At 43.3% G+C, this 20,971-nt stretch overlaps 1 protein-coding gene across 3 annotated transcripts in view; it reads right to left on the bottom strand.

Annotated features, from left to right (window-relative positions):
• The window catches only part of sulf1 (sulfatase 1), a 34,495-nt gene that overhangs the window by 11,206 nt on the left and 2,318 nt on the right, over positions 1-20,971 (bottom strand). For all 3 annotated transcript variants that reach the window (XM_041960930.1, XM_041960932.1, XM_041960931.1), the window contains exons 2-9: positions 8,783-9,081; positions 8,076-8,315; positions 7,271-7,422; positions 4,376-4,545; positions 1,356-1,506; positions 1,086-1,261; positions 740-868; positions 73-129 (exon numbers count right to left, since the gene is read on the bottom strand). In XM_041960930.1, the coding sequence (XP_041816864.1) occupies positions 73-129; positions 740-868; positions 1,086-1,261; positions 1,356-1,506; positions 4,376-4,545; positions 7,271-7,422; positions 8,076-8,315; positions 8,783-8,957 (1,250 nt within the window). In that variant the 5' untranslated portion in view covers positions 8,958-9,081. The remainder of the gene's footprint in view (positions 1-72; positions 130-739; positions 869-1,085; positions 1,262-1,355; positions 1,507-4,375; positions 4,546-7,270; positions 7,423-8,075; positions 8,316-8,782; positions 9,082-20,971) is intronic.

Below are 20,971 nucleotides of genomic sequence, written 5' to 3'. Positions count from 1 at the left end.
GTGACACACAATGTTCTGCAATGACACGGATGTGCCTGTGGTGTGGAAAGGGAATAAAGAACCCCAGTTTACCCTCGCTCCACCAGGAATGTGTCCCTCCAGACTTTGGGTTTCCGGTTGGGTTTGAATCTGGAAAAAACAAAACGCACAAAGTTTATAGAATTCATATGGCCTATGCACTCGCCATCAGCTACAGTATTCCAGGTATGCAGCGAGCCAACTTTATGTTGATCATAGAAAGCTTGAAACCTTGTGGGTTCATGGGAATGGTGTAAATGCTCTTTGGGCATTAAATGGATTATCCCAGTTCAGCCTCACTGTCTGGAAATGTTTTCCAATGTGACTGATTTTCTTCAGTAATAATGGAGATATCATAACAATAACTGTGCTTTTTAAATGTCTAGTAAAGGACAATGATTTTGCATTGGTATTGAACAGTGTTTGTGTAGTGGGTTTTGCCGGGGAAACAAATGATTCAACTTGCAAACAAATTCTACGGGAAACTTCATAAGAAGAACTTCAGTGAACCTCAGCCAAAGTCCCGCAGCCAAGGAAAATCCACCAAATTGCCCTGAACCCACTTTATGCTCAGCTGGAGCAAAAGCAATTATTTTGGCTATGGAAATTTGCATTTGCCCAATAGGGGCAAATGAATGGGACTGTTGCACATATCATGCACACTGTGCAATTACTGTACATAATATCCATTACCAGCATGGCTTGATGGATCCATACAGACCTATTGCCAGTCCTCTCCTGTTCCAGCAGCTTAAGGATAGACTTTCCATCCATGTCTGGAGGAGTGTCCAGCCCAGCGATGTGGAGAATCGTGGGAGCAAGGTCAATGTTCAGCACCAGATGGGGGTTTCTGAAGAAGTACATGCACATAAAGTTTACTTAATCTTCTGAAATACATATGTTGATATTACATAACCACACCAAGGAAGATAAAACATTAGACACTGAGAGAAAGAAGATCAAGATACAGACAGTATCGTTGATTCTTGATCTTTTACAATGCGGAGACAATGTAACCTGTAGGATAAGAAACACTGTTAATGATTCTGGTTGCTGCTTGGACTTACACTGCCCCTGGCTCGACGTTGGGTCCTCTCAGGAAGAACGGCACACGAATGTCAAAGTCATAAGGCATCGACTTGCCCTTCACCAATCCAAACTGTCCAATGTGGTAACCATGGTCTGCTGTGTAGATGATGTAAGTGTTGTCCAGCTCTCCAGTTTCATCTAGCATGTCAAAAACCTGGGAAATAAAATGAGGGATGATGGGAAGATAGACAGGGGACTACCCGGATATTAAAAATTCTAAAAAAAAGTCCATTTATAATTACACTTACCTTCTGCACTGAGTCATCCACAGACATGAGAGTTTGCAGCCTCTTCCGATGGAGGAAATTGGTGAACTCCATGTGGATGGGTCTCATGGGGCCTGTGTACTGCATGATCCAGTGTTTGTCCATATTTGGGGCATAGTTGTAGCTGGGGGTGCTAGGAGGGAGAGAGGAGCAGACATGAAAAAAACTGCCTGTATTTAGGAATGATAGAACACACACGTCTATTGTGTGCCTGATCAAGTTGCATCGTAGGAAGAAAATTCTTACGGATGTCTGTCTGGATTTGAGTTATCAGAGCACGTAACAGCGACGAAGATGCCAAAAAACACCTGTCTGCTACTTTTCACAAACTACTGCTCAGTAACAGGTGCCACAGTTGTCTACTGCTTTTGACACGCATCAATAGCTGCTCTGTTTGTTGAAGGAAACGTCTTAATAGTCAGCAGCCAGCACCTTAGCTGTTTTTCCACACCTCTCTCAGACCATCTCTCCCCTCACACAGAGACGAGAGTCTCCTTGCTCCGCTGCGCTCTTGGCACAGACAAGTCATTTGAGGGTTGGCACATGCTTAAGAAAATAAAAGGCCCCAAAGTCAAGTTTGCAACAACTTCTGGACCAAAAACTCAATAAGTCATGGTCATTTGAAATAGGGGAATAACAAGAGTGGATAAAGAGGGAGGGAGAGGCTGTCTTGTTTGTGGAATTATAGCTGAGAGGAGCTGTTCACCTGTCTGCGGTATTAGCTGTAAAGCTAAGAAGGGGGATATACAGTAGACTAATGTTTGAACTTGACTTTGTGTCTGCAAAATTTCTGCAGATCAAAGCAAAATAGTTTCTGAATAACATACTGCATGCATGTGTAGTTAGGCCCAACTCTGTAGTGTTGGAATGTAATATGGCAATAACCAATAATTTCCCTTCTACTTCTACTCTCTCCTTAAACAAACTACAAAACGAACAGGTTGTACCCCTGAATAAGCAGCCACTGGACAAAGAATCAACATTTCGTTACTTAATGAAGACCTGCTATGGGAGCTGCTTTGCTCTGATTGAGTGAGCTGCCTTCTGCCCTCGTCTCCTCAGGCCTGCTTTGTGAGAAGGATGAACTCTTCACCCACCTAGCCAGGCGGTCTAATAAGCACCACAAAGGGACCTGTCTCTGGGCAATGGGCCACCAAGGTATGGGGCCCTGGGCACCAGGGAGCCAGGAATGCAGAGGTCAGTGGAATGAAGCCAGTCCATAGGAGAGGTCACACCTGCCACCTGTCGCATATAGGTCGTTTTTTGTGGTATTAGCCCTGGATTACAGCAGCCCAGGGCCCGCTGTTCACCCCAGAATGCCTCCTGACCTTACAAAACTTAACACAGACACATCCCACATGAGGATTAGTGACATTCCCTACAGCAACTTGTTGAGCGACGACCAGAATAACTTCTGTTCAGTCCCTGCTATAGACAGACATGCAGACATGAGAAACCGCAGCACATCTATAGTGTTTAAAATAAGTCAGGAGCTTGTCTTTCTTCTGAGAGACAGAGTAAAAACACCTTCAGAGAGGAATGTTAATGACATTAACATCAAACCCTCCCCTGCTATTGTTGCTGTCGAAAGTACAGACGCTCATTTGATTTATGAGGCGGCTCCTCCCCTACTGCCACGCAGTCTCTTTCCAACTCTGTGCATTAGGAAGTAGAGGTACAGTATATAAGACAGAAAGTGGTTGACCAGACGAATTCTCAGGCATATCTTTCCATTAGCGGATGACCTTACCAGGGACTTACTGGCTTTTGCAGATAAATGCCAGAGCTTCTTAGACCACCTCAGACTCAAAATGGAACAACGTCAAAATCATATTTAAGACACAACATTGGCCAGTGAAAATATCTGTTATAGGAGTCTGTGTGTGTGTGTGTGTGTGTGTGTGTGTGTGTGTGTGTGTGTGTGTGTGTGTGTGTGTGTGTGAACAAACACCCATCCATACCAACCACACCACATATTCCATACAAGCTGCACCTACACAAAATCGCTGGGGCAACCCCTTGAGTCATCCACGGGCCCCAGTCCCACCCCCTTCACCCAGAGGCTCGAGCTAAAAATAAATTAATAATGTCACAAAGGGTGTTCCGAAGCACACAATGCATTCCTCTTGTCCCGAGAGCCCCGGGGAGAAACTACTGATTGATATGGACAGGATCAGGAAGTCCTTTATGCGAATTTCACATGAGGGGAGAGGAGAGAGGCAAGAGATGAGAAAAACGAGACAAGACACTGGGAGACAGAGGGAGAGATAAACTGAGATACAGAAACAAGCAGAGATATGCAGATAGGGCACAGGAGTAGAGCACACAGACCGGGGGGAATGTTAAGTGGATAGAAAGTGAGAGGAAGGAAGTGGGGAAACACTGAAAGTGCTAGGAAGGAGGAATAGCAAGCAGAAATAGTAGCTTTCAAGCCTCCATCTGCTCCTCTAAAACATCGTCCCTCCCCATAACTAAGTGGAGTGGTGCATCCTGGGAGCCTGTTTGAGGGCCCCCAGAGAGATGGCAGGGCATGTTGCTATGGAACAGCCAAGACTATTGCAGCGCTGCCTCAACTGATGAAGAGTTGTGGGAGGCCAATGTGGACTTGGCATGAGCTCATAAAAAGCATAAAAAAGCCATCTCTGATCCTTCTTAATGGTATGTGCCCCAGCTATTCTTGGATGATAAATCATTTTGATTTCACGCTTGCCGAGTCGGCGGCCATAGAAGCTTCTAAGCAACCTGTCATCACTTGGGATTGAGGGGCGTGAGCACTGTAATAACGTTAGGTACACCAAATCATAAAACTCAAATTGGATGCTTAAAAAAATTTCATATGGCAGCAGATGAAAGTTGCCTGAATGTCTGTGTACATAATCTCGAAACATAAACTCATAAACATCCATTTTTAATTAGGTAACCTATCCTATGTCCTATGTAGGAACCCTAATGGTTGCATGTGTTTGACTGTGTGTGATAATGTGAGTCTGAGTGTAACTTACATGTGCTGTGAAGCATTTGGGAAGTGCTCAGCGTACTGTGGAGCTGAGTCCTCCGGGCCATGAGGAGCAGCGTGACTGATGACCATCATGACAGGACGGTGAGGATACATCCGCTTGGACATGCGGAAAAAGTTGATGCTGTCGTTGGTGATCAGATCTGTGAAATAGTCCTGGAAAAAAGGAGCAAATAACATGAATGAATAGGAATTATTAGGTGCCGCAGGGCTAAAATCTCATCTCGACAAGGCTGTAGGAGGAGGTGGAATTGGGGAAAAATGCAAAACAACACAAGCTTTGATAAAACTCAGTCCAATCACCATGACATGTTTCGTCCAGTCATTTTCAAATAAATGGCGAGGGGCCAGTGGGGATATGAACTGGGGGCATTGAGTACACTACACTACCAATCTGTCGAGTCAACAGCTGGCAGCTTGCCTGTGTGTGTGTGTAAATGTGAGTGTGTGCTTGAATCTCTGTGTGTATGTGTATACAGTATATGGGCTGTTGCCTCATCAGTGAATCTCTGCACTATTGAATGTGACAACACTTGATGGTGAGAGGAGCCTGGCGCTCTCAAATGGTATGTTGTTATGACAGCTCCAACCCCTCTACTCCTCTCCGGGCTATCTATTCCCTTTCTCCTATTTAGCTTCATTTTATTCTATCCCCTTTCTCTTAGCATGTGTTTTCTTTCCTTCTCACAGATTCACTGTGGGAGATAATGGAACACGCAATCAGGCACAATAACCTCCAAAAATAGAAGCCTTAGGCATTACGTGAGAAATTAGCTGGAGTGAGTGATCACTTGTGTGCAGGAGACCCTGAGTGCTCTATTCTTCAAGTTTCACAGAGAGAACAACTGAAGGAATAAAAATGTAACTTCCTGTAAAGAGCTTAGACTCAGGAAATGTGAAAATGTCCCATCAAACAACCCACAGGCGTGACAATTTATCAAAACCTTTATTCCAGCCGTGGTGGAGTCTCTTTTTTTTAAACATACAGTAGGTCACACCCTGAACTAAAATCACAATAGCATTTGCCAAGTTTCCAACAGTAGATTAACCATCCTACCTGCAGCTTTGGCATGCTGCTGTCTGGCGTACAGCATGCGGAAGGGAGTGCCAGGTTCAGAATGAAAGGGTAAAGGGTGATTTCCCTGAAATGTCAGAAGTGGGTTTGGCTGATTCACCCTGTCTCTATTAATAGTCTTTATAGCCAGGCCAGCCTTAATGGCCTGGCGGCTGCACATGCCCATGGAGGCTGGTGATTGCGTGCACACGGCAAAGCATTGCCATACTTGTTTCCTCTGTGTTACCAGCTCTCTAAATTCTGAGCCACTGTTGCTAAGGCCTTTGGCAGGTCAAAAGGAAGTGACAGTGTCATGGGGAATGCGTGGCCAACAGCTATAAAATGGTCAGGGAGGTGAATAGTATCACTTTTCCCAGAACCATTTGGAGATGATGAGCACTAAGTGGCAGTCGCATAATGCAAAATCATTGACATATGATTTAATTCCCTAATGACATTCATCTATTTAAATTAAAATTCTGACATTTTAAGTTTTAGAACAACCTACATGATTTGATTCCCCATGCTGCCATGAGTGTTGTGGTTTTGATTTTACAAGATTAGTACATGAAGAGTCTATTAATTTCAAGCTGCTTGATCAATGATCAGTGGAAATTTCTGTTAGCATTGATGACACCAACATATCCCAACTGGCTCGCAACACAGGCTGCTTTGTATCTTCCTGACAGTTGAGTTCTATCGTGGAATTTGAAGAAAAAAAGTGTATGAATCATAATCTCATACTAAATCTTACATAAAAGCTCTTTGAGAAAAGGCCTTAACCTCAATGAACTCTTGCTCCTACAGTTGGAAAATCAAATGGGATGAAATTGAATGAAATCACTGGTGCCTCGTTTAATCACAATGACTTGGTGTGCCAGCTGCAGTCTGTGTGGAATACCATGACCTTCTCACCCAGTGTGAATCTAAAAAGAGAGAGTTGTGTTTGTCCCAGCGGTAGCAGGTTAATGATTTTTGGCAGTAAATAGCAAATAGTGTGTCCATTTGGTTTAAAACCACAATCTGCTGACCAAGCCCATGTCATGTAAACACCTTGGCCTCAGCTTGTGGATAACTTTACACCTCAGTCCAAGTTGGCAGAGGAATAGCAGCCCAAACATTTGTTTGCCCATCTTTTGGGCAGACCATCTCGAAACTTGACATGCATCCAAACTAAAAACCCTCCTCATGGATTCCTCATGTGCCCAGGGCTACGCTACCTGGGAAGGTATTGGCATGGAGCTGCGAAAACAAGCTGACAGCTCTTACAAAAACATCTCAGGAAGATTGATGACCGATGCCATCCAGAGCCACAAAAAGACTGCAACCACAGTGTTCATCTCCGGAGTCTAACAGCGGTGAAGTGAAATTTCCCCTCCTCTTTTATTGTGGTATTATAGCACGAAAATCATTCTGCAAAACATCGCAGTGAGACAAAAAAATTGACTATTGGAATGGAAAGACGCAGACAGAAAGAGAGACAAAAACAAGTGCAGGGTGGTATTTATCACAGGCAACAGTGGCTTCTAATAAATATGCTTCAATTTTACAGTGTCTAAATGTTGAGGTAAGGTGTGTCATAATAAAAGGATGCTGCAGAAAAAGGAGACGCCACCTCTACTCAGCTCATTCCCTTTAATTCTCGAATGAAAATTCCTGTCAGCCTGGATCACAACACCATGATAAATGAAGAGCTACACTGCCTGTATTTATAAGTGGAGTGGAACCTGCAATTTGTCAGGCAAAGTCCTTATATTAGGTCATAAAGGGAAAACAAATGAGTGATTGAGTTAATGGTCCCTTTTTAGAAATTATAGGAACACATACCTTGGCATAATCGGCACCGTGTTTCTCCTTGTAACCATTCCGACAGACAGTGTAATTATAGAAGCGGGAATTTTTTATCAATCCAACCCATTCACGCCACCCAGGTGGGATGTAGCTGCCATTGTACTCATTGAGGTACTTGCCGAAGAAGCCTGCAAAAGAGACGGCGAGAAAAAGGAGGGTTTTTTAATAAATAAATGCATGTTTTCTTTGTGTGCGTATGCCTATGAAAATCTTAATTCTATGCGTCTGTGTGATTTTATCTCTGTGTGTATGAGTATGAGATGCCTAACTCTTCTGCTCGTCTCTTTTCCCCTGGCTTCACTACACAGCATTCTCGGATAGGCTGGGCAGAGAGCCAGCCTGTCCCAGAGAAGGCTAATTGCAGACTAACGCATCAGCTCGAAAACCGCAGGCCGTGCTGCAGCCCACAGGACCCCACTGAGCTGCCCAGTCCAACGCCTGCCCATCACTTACACAGACACTGTCTGATGAGACATGACAGCGACCTGGCACACTCACCGTGTTTGCATTTCTCACAGCAGACAGCCAGGCAGGGCAGTGGAGTCTATCTTACTATAAAAATTTGCATTGAGTGAAAATAGAGAGGGCAGGAGGACATTTGAGGTGGTAGTGATTCTGGCAACAAGTGATTTGGTACTCAATCATAACCTGAAATAAGCCACTTTTCCATGTCAAATAATACATTTCCAGGTCTTTGGTGGACACAAACAGGCCCTTAATGCTGATTATCTGATATAAAAAAAGTCTCTATATGTGTGAATGTACATCATTGTTCACCAACCTGTCCTGTAGCCGGTGTTGTTGAGATAGACAGCAAATGAGCGTGGTTCATGCTGAGCTTGCCAGGAAGGTGAAGAGCAGTTCTCATTGTTGGTGTAGGTGTTGTGGTTGTGGACGTACTTGCCGGTCAGCATGGACGACCGTGATGGGCAGCACATGGGTGTGGTGACGAAGGCATTGGTGAAAGTTGTGCCTCCATCTTCCATTATCTTACGGGTCTTATTCATTACCTGCAGAGAACCTGGAGGACAAGGTACTGAGGTCAGGTTTCATGCTAATGGCATGAAAATTAGATTGCACCAATACACATCATGGCAATATTTGTTTTTTTTTTTTTTTTGTTTAATTTCAAATACATTTTCATGTGGATAAACACAGTTCAGGCTAATCACTAGTCATTTGACCTTATCCCACTGAATTCTCTGAGTGGCAAATAATTATAATTCAGCAGTTAATAGGCCAGATGGCCATTCGGCTCTGGCTTATGGCCACTATTTAATATTTCATGTGTGGAGAAAGACCACATAAATTCGGATGCAAATACCCACAAAGACAAAGAAATTGATTAAAATAGTGGACACAGAAAAATAGTAAGAATTGTGTAAATTAATGGAAGAAATGGTATTTGAAAGGAAAAAATAGCACCTAAATGAAAAGTAAATGGGGCCTGTATAATTCCGGGAGGACCAAAAAGTGTGCAAACCTTACCCAACTCAACATCCTGGTCATCAGTCATGATGAGGATAATGTTGGGCCGGATGTTTCTGCGGTCTCTCTGGATGCGACCCCTCAGGCCCTGAGCTCTGGTGGTGATAAAGGCCCAGCTGCCTGGAGCCCAGTCCAGAGACAGCAGGGCCAACCAAGCCAGCCACTGCATCAGCATGGTGCCTGAGACGACCAAAGATGGGATGGGTAGATGAGAGGATTAATGGAGAGATGAAGGGAGGGAGAAGAGGTCCAGCCAGGCCACTCACTCACACCCGTGCTGCTCTTGCAGCTGTGGTCGACTGTGAAGAGACAGAAGGAGAAAATGTATAGAGCCATTACAACAAGGAACATGGAGAAAGGAGACATAAAGTGGGCAATTTTAAAGTTGTAGAAAAGATAATTGCATCATATTCTGAGACAGATTCAGTCCCTCTAGGAACATTTAAGCATATTTACTTCAAAGAAATTGTGCGCATCCGCCTGATCACAAATCACACTCAAAGACATAAATGTATCCATAAACAGAGAAGCCAAAAATGTCTCTTTCATGCTTTGATGGTCCACCAAGGAAAAGTTAGCCAACAATTCCAACATATGTTGCATCTTGACTGAAACCCCATCAATATTGAAATCACTCAAAATCAACTCTCTTGTCCAAAAGTGAAAATAAAATAAGTAAATCAAAGCAACCCATGACAGCATTTTAAACTAATGAATGACAAAAGAGCAGCGAAGATCTAGAAATGCAGATCTCACCTCAAAGAATCCTATAAGATTCATTTTGTTTGGTCTCTTCTCATATTATTCTTGTACTCTTTCTTGTGTTTTTCCTTCCTCTCTCCTTCTATGTCAGATAACACACACACTCACACATGGAAACTCTCTATCACTACTGGAGAGCTGTTGTTCAGCTAACTGTGCCGAGACTGCACCATTGGCTGCCTAAACTCAAAACACCCACAGCCACTCTCCCTCATCAGCCAATCGCGGCCCTCTTTCCACCTGTCACTCAAAAGTCACCCCCTGGTGAGTCAAGCGTGACAGAGGGCCGGTGGGGAGGATGGGACCACACTAGGGGGGAGGGGGTTAGGGGGCACGGGGGTGGAGAAAGGGTTCCGCTACATTAACCTCAGTGCCACTGTCGCCAATCACAGATTACCACTGAGTCATCATAGCAGTTTGCAGCCTCTTGCTCACTTACAATGTCATGGTTGGACATGAAAAACGCCAGGAAACAGTTTAAAATGAAGTGTGTCAAGTATCTAATGTCAAACCCAACTTCAAAAGAAGATAGACATCACGGCGTCACCAAAAGAGAGATCACACTTGTTTAAATACATTCCAAACATTTATCTATAAATCCCCATATCATTACAAGAGTGAGTGGTATTATGGATAAAAATGTAAAGATGGTTTAAATTAGCAGGCGACTTACAGTAACAACAATATATGTGAAAGAATGGATTGTGGCTGTGAGATGAGCTATGACAGTGTTGCAATGAGCACTCTATCATTGCTGGTCAAAAGTGCCTTATGGACAGCAACCCTACCGAGTGGCACCACACTGCTCGCTATTCTGAGGTAATGACTCCGAAACAAATGGCAGGTCTCTGACACCTGAGCCTGGACAAACCCCACTGGGTGGCTCCGCCCTTACCCTCATTTCCACAAGACCAGTCCCCATTGGCAAACAGTGGAAACTATGACCAAAAATAAGCCATCATTTATGGTGTTTGACTCATAATAGAAGGTACTAGTATATCACCATTGTATAAAGGGTGAAATGCTAATCATTTTTGTCATTAATGCACGATGCTGATATGTGACTTTGGTCCTTTCATGAATAACACATATGAGTTTTGCTTAAATCAACGTAGATGGTGGGATGATGGTAGATGATCAAAGAATGAAAAGATGGATGAGGCCTTGCAAAATATGTTTATTTGTCCAACTACAACTCATACATGCACACGCAAACAACAATGCACATGTAGAGGAAGCCTTCATCCACAACCACTTACTCTCATTGATGGGCTGAACAGATGGCCCAACATAAAATAACACCACCACAAATTATCTACTCCTACCACATCACATGGGTGAATAGGTGACTCATGTCCTTTCCTTGCAATGTGCTGGTTATCTGTTTTTTCCCCCTCAAGTTAGATGTCGATAAGCAGAGCTTCAGACAGAGCTTTAAGAGGTCTGCCCTGCATTTTAGATGAGCAGTGTCCAGGCCAGCCAGCCCAGTCATCGTGACAGGCCCTGTGCAAACATTGGCGCCGTTTGGACAAACACCCCTCCAGCGCAGGGTGGCAGAGTGCACAGAACCTCACAGTGAGTTACACACACAATACAAACTACTATACAAACAAATGGTGACATGCAGAAACTCATAAGACACTCACACACAAGGCATCCTCCCACAAAAACCAATTCTCCGGCTGTGAGGGTCCAAGTCCTCCTACTTAAAGCTTCCCAGAAACAATAGCCGTAGCCCAAGTCTAACAAAATTCAAGTCTCTATTTCTGTCAAGCTGTGGAAGACTTAAAATCGACTGTAAGCAAGTCAGCCAACTAGTGTAATGTTAGCACCCAGTGAGAATTCAATTTTACATGCCAATGGTTCCCAGCAATAGCCTCTTCATGCAAGTCAGAGAAGTGAGAAAACAGACAAGAAGGTTCATTGTGGAATCTGATACAAACCTTGTGGTGCTGATGTGGTTAGTTGTAGTGGTATCAATAGCTACACTGTCTGAAACGAGTGAGAGGGCAGGGCTAATAAAGTGCCATGCATAACGACCAATGGGATGCCGCCCAAAGATACGCAAGCCAAACGATACAGCTGCTGTCCTTTGGGCTACCTCTCATCCTAACTCAATTTCACCTGATCCACTTTCCTCACTAGGTCATCTGAAGTGCACTTATGACCAAAAGTATTTCTAACAGCTCTGCACCAAATGTACGCCTGGATCATCTGACAGCTGTCCATCTCAAAGTCACCCCTCATCAAAGGAAATGCCACGATTATGTATTCATATAGCATCCTCAGTAACCTGACTTCTTCATATTAACATACAGTATGGAACTTTAAGCTGTTTGAGGAAATGACCAGTTGAGTGACAAGACCAGTGCTGAGAGATTAGCGGCTGCTGTTTGTAGACCAGAGGTAGATTGATGGCAGATGGCCGGCTGTATTAAGACCAATGGAACATGTAACATTTCCTGCTTCCATAGAGGAAAACTAGAAAAAAATTATACACTGATAGAGTGGCTTTACTCACAATTAAAATTATAATTAATTTCCTCCTGTGCCAAAAACAGCCTTAGTCTGAGTGTGCTTCTATTATAATGGACAATAATGTGTTCAATGGTTTGTTTATCAGGAGTATTCCAATCTGCATGGAGTATGGGTGTAAACACGTACATAAATATGCATAATGGAGCCATTTAGGCATGAGATTGTAACTGTTATAGAGGATGTAAAACTGAAATCAAAGCATGGTTTAACTATGCATTGTGTTTTACTGAAACCTCTTGTCAAAGGAGGCATATTAACTAGACAAAGCCCTGTTAATGGTAAATGCTTTATATGTTCTACTAATATGTATATTAAAAACTACATTTGCTCCATATTTGAAAGTTGGAGAGAAATAAAACTGTCCAGATTGAACAGTTTAAAAGTTGCTTTGCTGGTTATCATGTTTAACTGCAAAGGTTAGCTGAACTGAATCAGTGTGTTCAAACATAGCCACCTCTGAGTGTTGTGTTTTGTACACATGCTTTACAAAGTGTCATCCAGAGTTCTTGCCCTCAGGCAAACTTGCACACACGCAGCAGGGAAGGTACCCAGTCAAATCAACTCTAAACATTGCTGGGTGTATTCAAACTGAAGAGGCAGTTCATACACTCTAAATATAAGAAACAACATGGGCCAATATGCCAAAATCTGAAAGTTATTATATTGCTGGCTTCTGAGCCGCTCTTCTGCTATCGCCACTGCTTGTTACTTGCCTCCAAAGTGCATGTTGCCAATTTCATGACCCCCTTGAGAAACCTCCGTGAGAATAATGTTTCATGTCATTTTTGCAAACCCTTCATTTTGAATGACTCATTTATTTATGTCATCCAGTGTGATATAAGTAGAACAAGCTTCTTCTATACATCTGTGGAACAGACAAGAGGTCTTTATTCCTGGACAGAGTCAGAGGACTAGGGAGCACATTGTTTCTACGTCCTCATTGTTTTGGAGGATTAGCACTAATGACCCTTTAAATGAGCCTTTACTGTACTCATCATGGTTAAGCTGGGGGAAGAATATTGGGGAGGGATCGGAGGAACGTAAAATGCCCAGGGGATCAAAGGACTGGAACAAAAAGGCCACTATGGAGTTTGCAGACACACAGCTGCCAGATACATAAAAGATGTGCAATTTTCAGATTAATGGCCATCAACACGAGAGACTTTCAGCACACCTCAACACCCCTACTAATCTTTACTTTCATGATTGTAGAGTTTTTTTCCGTCTTTACTTGCAGAAAACAGCTTGTTCACTTACTCTCCTTTAGCACATGCGGCATTGCTCAGTGATTTTGGTACGGCTGTACAGACAGCTGTGCTTTGTGCACACAGTAAAGCTGAACATAATAGAGTTGCTGCTTGTGTAACCATTCAGGGCAGTACTCTTTGGCTGGTTGGCAGTTGTGCCCTCCAGTTAGGGCCTCTAACCACACACCCCGCTGCACCCCGACCCTCCTCTGACCCGAGTGGTAATATGGCTTTGATGGTGGCTTGTTTAACCTAACCTCAGCAACCTGAGGCTACCCACACACAGGGGTTAAGAGGGGAGACTCTGAGGGAAGAAAATTTGAATGAAGGTGGTTCAATACAGAGGTTTGAAGCTAACAAAAGTCTTGTAAAACCCTGGTTGTGATTGTCCTGCATATTCATTTCAGTGATGGCAAACAGGCTGCATCTGGCTTAGGCTGTGGTCAGTCAGCAGTGGCAGTCTATACATTTATCAGCTGTCACTGAAAAAGAGCAGGCACTCCTCGAAGTCACATAAGCAAATTCGTCTGTGAAAAACACACTGGTTGACAGTCATGAATCCATGTGTCCCTTAAAGCAGCGCATTTGTCCTCTGATGCATGCCTGCTCACAGACTATGAATCTTGTTCAAGTTAACGCAGAAAGCTTGGAGGTGAGGGGGTTCACCTTCCCAAAACAAGATGCAGGTCAAACCCAAACCAGATGCCTATGCCCTGTTAAAGTAAATCAGTCATTCATACAGAGCTGTGCTATCAAGGACAATGGCCATTCCAAAGCACCTCAAATCCCCTCTTATGTCCAGTCTGTCTCTTGCTCTCTCTCTATTTGCCCAGTCTACCTCTGAGGCAGCCAAGTCACAGAGGAACAATGGAAAAGAGAGGGGAATTAAAATCTGATGGCATAGCCCGAATTCTGTAGGCTGTTCTGTGACTACAGGCTCCATGATTAGCAATGATGCCAAAGGCCTTTCTGCATACAATCACAATTTTGTGTAGGAGCTCCGATCAAACATCTACCATGAGAAAGAACAAAAAGAGAGAGAGTAGAGATAGAACATGTTTAGTTGCAAACTGATCCGAGATACAAAGCAGGCGAGATAAAGATGGAGAACAATGTTTGGTGTCTTGATTTGTGCTTCAGATAGGTGACATTTTTCAGCACAGGACGTTTGCTCCCTCTCCATTTCAGTGGGGAAAAAATGATTATTGCAAGGCCTTAGATTAAGGTTTATCCAAATATTTCTGTAATCCAAGGGAATTCGGCTGGTCTGCTGCCATGAGGACTGACGAGGGCCTTTCACACTGAGGAGAGCCTGTGTCAGGGTCTGCTGTGCCCGGCAGGCCAAGGGCAGCACATTGTACCCACCAAGACCCGCCCGTCAGCCACACTGAGCTGACTGAAGGAGAGCTCTGTCCCAGTGCACTCAGTTGGCTGTGGGAATGCACTCGGAAAATGCCCAGACCTTGGTGTTTTCAGACTCTTAACTCCTCTGATTTGTTTGACCAAAATGCCCAAATTGGTGCAGGATCTATGACAAAATTCCAATGAGAAAACCAAGTGCAAGGCAGTAAGGAGAGATCACTGGCTCTTTGTTCCGACATGTTTATGAATACACAACTCTAGACATTGACAGGCACATTCAGATTCTTCATTTCGTCCATGTTACAACTGTAAAACTTAAGCTTTTCTTGTTGTAGCTAGAAATGGTTCCCATCCACTGGTATGCGGTATGTTTGGAGTACAACGCAGGCCACTTTAATGAAGAAGAATGGCCTCAATTCAGTGAAATGTGAACCTGGAGTGAGTGCATTCACGGCTATTAGTTAAACCCTTCATGTTTCTCTCGGACCTGGTAAGAGACCCTTTGTAGTGCCAAGGCTGCCAGGCCACCCCATCAATATTATGGATGCATCTTAATGTATAATTAAATGAATCCGGGTCCAAAAGACTTCAAAGTGAGAATGGCTTGCGGGCCACCAGGTGGTCTGTTGGAAATCATGAGGGGGTTCTTAGAACCCTAAGAGGGAAAAGATTAAAAAACACACAAGGTCATTTCAGAAATGGAGAAAGCTGCCTATATTTATTTGTGTATGTGTGTGTGTGCAAGTGTGTTTCTGTCCTGAGGGTGGTGTGTACTTAAGTGTTCATATCCTTAACTATGGACACCCTCTGTTGAAGTCTGTATATCTGAGCAAAAGTTTTATGCTAGTAAGACTGACAAATAGGGCTTAGCATCGGTTAGGACGACTGGTATCACTCACGTACCCTCATCAGCATTATGTTTAAGGCTCTGACGGAAATGTAGAGATTGTGAGAGGCCAAGTTCAGCCACCAGTTACAATTTGCAGGTAAACAGTATTGTAAAATACATAAATATAATAAAAATGCACATCGAAACACGATTCCTAATGTTTTTTTGTATTTTTCCTAAGACGTATACTGTTCTTCCAGGAGGCTTATTTGTGAAGTGAGGTTCAATTTTACAAGTGGAAAAGCAGATTTACCACTCAAGAGGGTGAGGAAAAGGGTGAGAGAAAGAGAAGGTGGGAGGTGGGAGGAGGGAAAGAGAGAGAGAGAGCAGGGTGGGGGGGGGTGAATGAAAGGGAAACCACTCCTTTGATTTATAGTGTGATATGAAAACATGGAATCACAATCAGAGGATCAGCAACCACAGTTATATGATATGAGCCTAAAGCAAGCACTTTCTTGTTAAATCTATTCTGAGCCATGAATGGAAGACATTAGCAATATGCGACCTCAGATGAATAAAATACAGTGCATTAATATTCCTCCAGCCACTTTCTTGTCAAAACCCACACTGCCATCAGAAACACTCTATCAGGCTGAGAGAGCGGCAGAGAAAGTCGGAGTGAGAGGGAGCAGAATGTATTGCTCACTCACGGGTGGCTTTCTTGTCTCTTTGACTCGTCAAATATACCCCAGATAAATTATTCCCTTTACCACAAAAGAGAGCTATGGCAAATTGCTTCAATGGGTTTCCACTGAGGTAATTGTCAAGAATAAAGAGATTGACTTCTTTTCCATGAAATCAGCAGCATGGTGGCACAGAGACAGAGAGAGAGAGAGCGAGAGAGACAGAGAGAGAGAAAGAGAAAGAGAAAGAGAAAGAGAGAGAGAGAGAGAGAGAGAGAGAGAGAGAGAGAGAGAGAGAGAGAGAGAGAGAGAGAGAGAGCAAGCAAAAGCACCAAGTCTGAGGGATTTGTTTCTGTTAAAGCTTGGCAGTTTACCAAGTTCAATAGCCCTGTAATGTTCACAGATTACTGACTTGGGAAGTGTGACTTGAATCGTCTTTCTTGTATATAGTGGAAACTGACGAAAAAAAAGAAAGAGCAAAACTAGTGACTGAACAAGAATCATGTCATTAGGAAGAAGTGGGCTTTGGTCTCTACATGTACTGATTACTGAAGGACAGTTTGAAGATATTAAGATCCATATGGACTGCTGAGTGACTAGGTTAGGTAGAAAAGAGTTTTAAATTAAAAAAATTAGCTTTACTTAACTATTTTATTCAAAATAGAGTTCTCTTCACTCATAATACAGACCAAGGAGAATTATGTTGATGCCAATACAGAAGGAGATGTGTTTAGGAGCAAAAACAGAATGTCCTGCACTCTTGGGCCTTCTTGGAAAAGTAAACCTTAAAACATGACATTAATGTCATATATCCAAAGACAGACAATGTTCGTACTGTTTGCACCTAAAATAACCACAAACTCTAGACAAAAACAAGTGTGGCAGCTGCTTTGACTGTAAAGATGATCAATACTGCATCAAACCCAACCAATAAACACAGTATACCAATTATAAATTCACCCTTACCTTTAATTGTTTATATTGAGCTGTAAAGCTAAGTTAGCTACAAGAGCAAATAGCTAAAGTGGATGATTTAGCGGTGCTAATAATAATACTCCAGGATGGTGCTTGATAATGCTTTCTACAAAGACCAGAGTAGCCAGTAGCCAATGATCTCGCTTTCTAGCCTGACCTGAAATGTGCTTAATATTACAGAAACAGTGCTATCTACTGACCCTCAAACCAGCTGATGCTTGTGTAAGTGAATGAAATATGAACGATAAATTAACTTTCAATAAAAATTCCACCACATCATTCAAGTACAAACTAAATCAATTCTAAATGGCAATCAATAAAAAGACAGAAAAAAAGGGTGTGTTCCTCAAGGTGAATGGGAGGCAGCTCAGTCAGCAAACCCCTGTTAAGTGTAGCGCTGCCGCTGGTGCATGAAACTAAACACCCCTAAAATGTGGAACATGTGTAGGCATATTCTCTGGGAACCGTAGACAAACATAGACCATGAGAACCAGCCTGCGTGACCCTGGACGCCATAAACAAACTCCATGGCTGTGACACACCAACATGATACCACTCATAAAAACGCATTCATCCGATTGCACCTGTGCCTGTTCAGCACTCCCTTCTGTCCATGCCAGCGGGCATATATGTGTGTGTGAATTGGATATCATATACTCTGTGTGTGTTAGTCACTAGGCGCTAGTCATTCACTGAAACAGCCAGAGTACGAATCAGTCAGACTTGATCACAGACAGACACGTAACCTGTAATTTGTACACAGGGGAGCCCTCCTTTCCATTGCCTCTGGCTCAGTGTGTGGCTTTCCAAAGCATGCAGTAACGTCATTTGTAATTTAATTAACTTTATCCTGCCTGGGAAAAAATCCAGATCTTAGTGCTTTATAAAATATCTAACATACGATATCTACTAAAAGGCTAACTCGCTGACTAAGCATTAAAACAGGAAGCTTACCCCTCCAAATTCTTCCATTCCTTTACATCTGAGCCAGAGTTGAAGGAATGCAGGCAACACATCATCCCAACATGTTCAAGAGACACCAGCCAAACTCAGATGAACTTGCTGCAGGCAATTCAAGGAAAGCGAAGTGAAGATAATGTCTGTCATTCAACGCTGGACCTTGTCAGCATAAACAAAATTGCTGAACCTTTAATACTACAACGGTTCAAATATCCAGCCTTTCTGCATCCACATGGCAAAGTCGGGCTATTCAAGTAAGGGCAAACAGGACCAGAGGCTACCAGTAGCACATGGCCAAGTCCACACATAGAAGTGTTTGTGCATGCACATACACATAAGCGCACATGGGCAGAGAAGGGGAGTGCTGGCAGAGGCTGAATGTGTTTGCCCGCTCCAGGGGAGAAGGGAAGAAAGGGAGCAGAAGAGCTGAAACAAACGCATGCTGGCTTCTATTAGTCGGGCTGCAGAGCGGGATGGAGGGGTGAGGAAATGTATTCATTCCTTCTGCCCCCAACCATTCCCATCCCTCCAACCCTCCTACCCCATTATCTCTATTCTAGAAAGGCGGCGGATGAAAGGGACAACCCCCCAGTGGCAGCACTTCTCCCTCCAAACTTACGCCGACGCATTCTGACGGCTGCTTAATTGTACGTGATACAGGCAGGGCCCTTTCTCTTTCAAATCTAAAACAGATTGCTTCTCCCTGGGGAGGGGATTATTGGACAAGTAGAGATGACAAAGCAGGGACAGTGCAGCCCTCTGGGGGGTGGAGAACGAAGGGGGTAAGCATGTGGATGGTGTGCGTGTACACGTTTTTCTATGTTTCTCTTTTGTGCATGCTTGTCACAAGAAGATTATGTTTGTGTCCATGTGTTTCAAATGCATGCACGTGTGGTTGACAGCCAAGAACGTGTGCGCCTCTGATCACAACAAGATCACAGGATCTTTCTGGCCACTTCAGACTACTACTTTCTTCCCCTCCTTATCACATGTTCACACCTCTCTTTTTCTTATCTTGGCCTCTTGTGCTTTATCCCTCTTCTACTTCCCCCTCTGTGTGTCTCTTGACCCAGCTTTCTCTTTCTCCCTCTTAAGCCCATGCTGCATCTATGTGCTGTGACATTTGAACAAAAGCTGCTCCGGACATCACGGAAAAAGCATTAAATTCCTTTTTCTCTCACTCAGTGGTTAAAAGTGCACATTAATGACTAAAGCCTAAAAGCAATCCCGCATCTTCACTCTCTCACTCTCTATTCATTCTCAGGCCAAAATTACAAGGACCCAGTCAGGGTCATTTCTGGCTGTTGCATAGCAGAACCATCTCCTGAGAACTTTGCAAAACCTTTACTTCACAAAACATATATTCTCTTTCCAACTAGTCATTGGGGCAGAGACTCAAGACAAAGACAAAGGGAACGACGCCAGACACAAAAAACGGTAAAGCGCCAAACACACGTCTGGTTTGCTGCTCTCTTTAACATGTCCAAGTACTAGATTGAAGGTTGGAGGATCAAACATTCCTGCCAACGATGAGCTGAACGTAATGTTTGCATGCTCTGACCTTTACTGCATGAGTGAGAGGCTGAACAAACACATGGGGGTGCTGGTGCTATTGTGAGTGACCCAATACCCCAAAAATAGATCTACGCAGTGTGTCTTCGTGCATCCGGCTATGCATGGCATATTTCCCTGGAGACATGTCCTCAAAAGTCAAGGGCACATTTAAGGGCTGTATGTAAGGGCATGGAAACTCCATGGAAATGTTTGATCAGTAAGGACAACAAAGGAACTGAGAAAGTGGCTGACTCATCTAAAGATAGCCTTTCTGGATCCCACGTAAATAAAAGCATGCCAAATGCTCACTGTTCAAATACTGGTCATTTGCAGTGATAGGACTGTGCAATCTACTCCAGCCCTACTATGCAATCAGGATAGCATGAGGAACACTATCATTAAGCTGAAGAGATAAACAAGTGCCGGAGGAGAGGGTGGTTTAGGAAATCTTTTCTTAACATGCTCGCACACAAGAGAACACACACAAACTATAGTTAAAGAGCATATTTTCAAGAGAGATGAAAAATCAGAGGAACCAACTAGTTTCCCAAAGCAAAGATATTGAATAATTCAGCAAGAATATTTATTCAATTGTCAACCACTTTAAGTGATTAGGTGCAATTTGATCAAATAAATATTCATGGCAGTTTGGATAATGTGTAATTCTCCAGTTCCACATCCAGTTTCTCTCTGTTTGAACACCATCTCAGCTCCTTTTATATTAGCCGTGAGCATCTCCCTATCCTTACAGGAGAATGGAAAGTCATCTGCAAAGCGTTCAATTTAACTGCAACCAAAAGAACCCCATAATGATAGAATTCATAAATGCCACTCCTGTCATTGTGGGGTCAAGTTGAGAAAGTACAATGCACCATGATAACAGTCTGACTCTGCCGAGATAAAATTATGGTGCTGATGCAAAGAGAAGAAGAAAAAGGAGAGAGGGCAGGTTTATTTGGAGTTAATGAGAAAGAAAGAACGGAAAAGGGAAAATATTTGCTCAAACTCCACCAATCACACATAGTAGAATCCATAAAGAAATATAGTGCTTTCAACAGGTAGAGCACATATTACAACTAATGCATATATTTCATGCCCTTTTCATTTCTCATAATACCCTGTCACCCTAGTGCCTTTGACCCTGTTCATCAGTCGGCATGTATGAAGTCACACAAGATGTCTGGGAAGTCTCTGATTCACTGTGGCTGGCATTTAAAGTGCGTGCACACACAGAGTCATGTTTGTACAAATAATGTAAAGTACAGATACTAGCTTTTCC

This window comes from Chelmon rostratus, chromosome 20 (assembly GCF_017976325.1).
Source record: "Chelmon rostratus isolate fCheRos1 chromosome 20, fCheRos1.pri, whole genome shotgun sequence".
NCBI lineage: Eukaryota > Metazoa > Chordata > Actinopteri > Chaetodontiformes > Chaetodontidae > Chelmon > Chelmon rostratus.
This window is presented reverse-complemented; position numbering and strand designations above follow the sequence as displayed.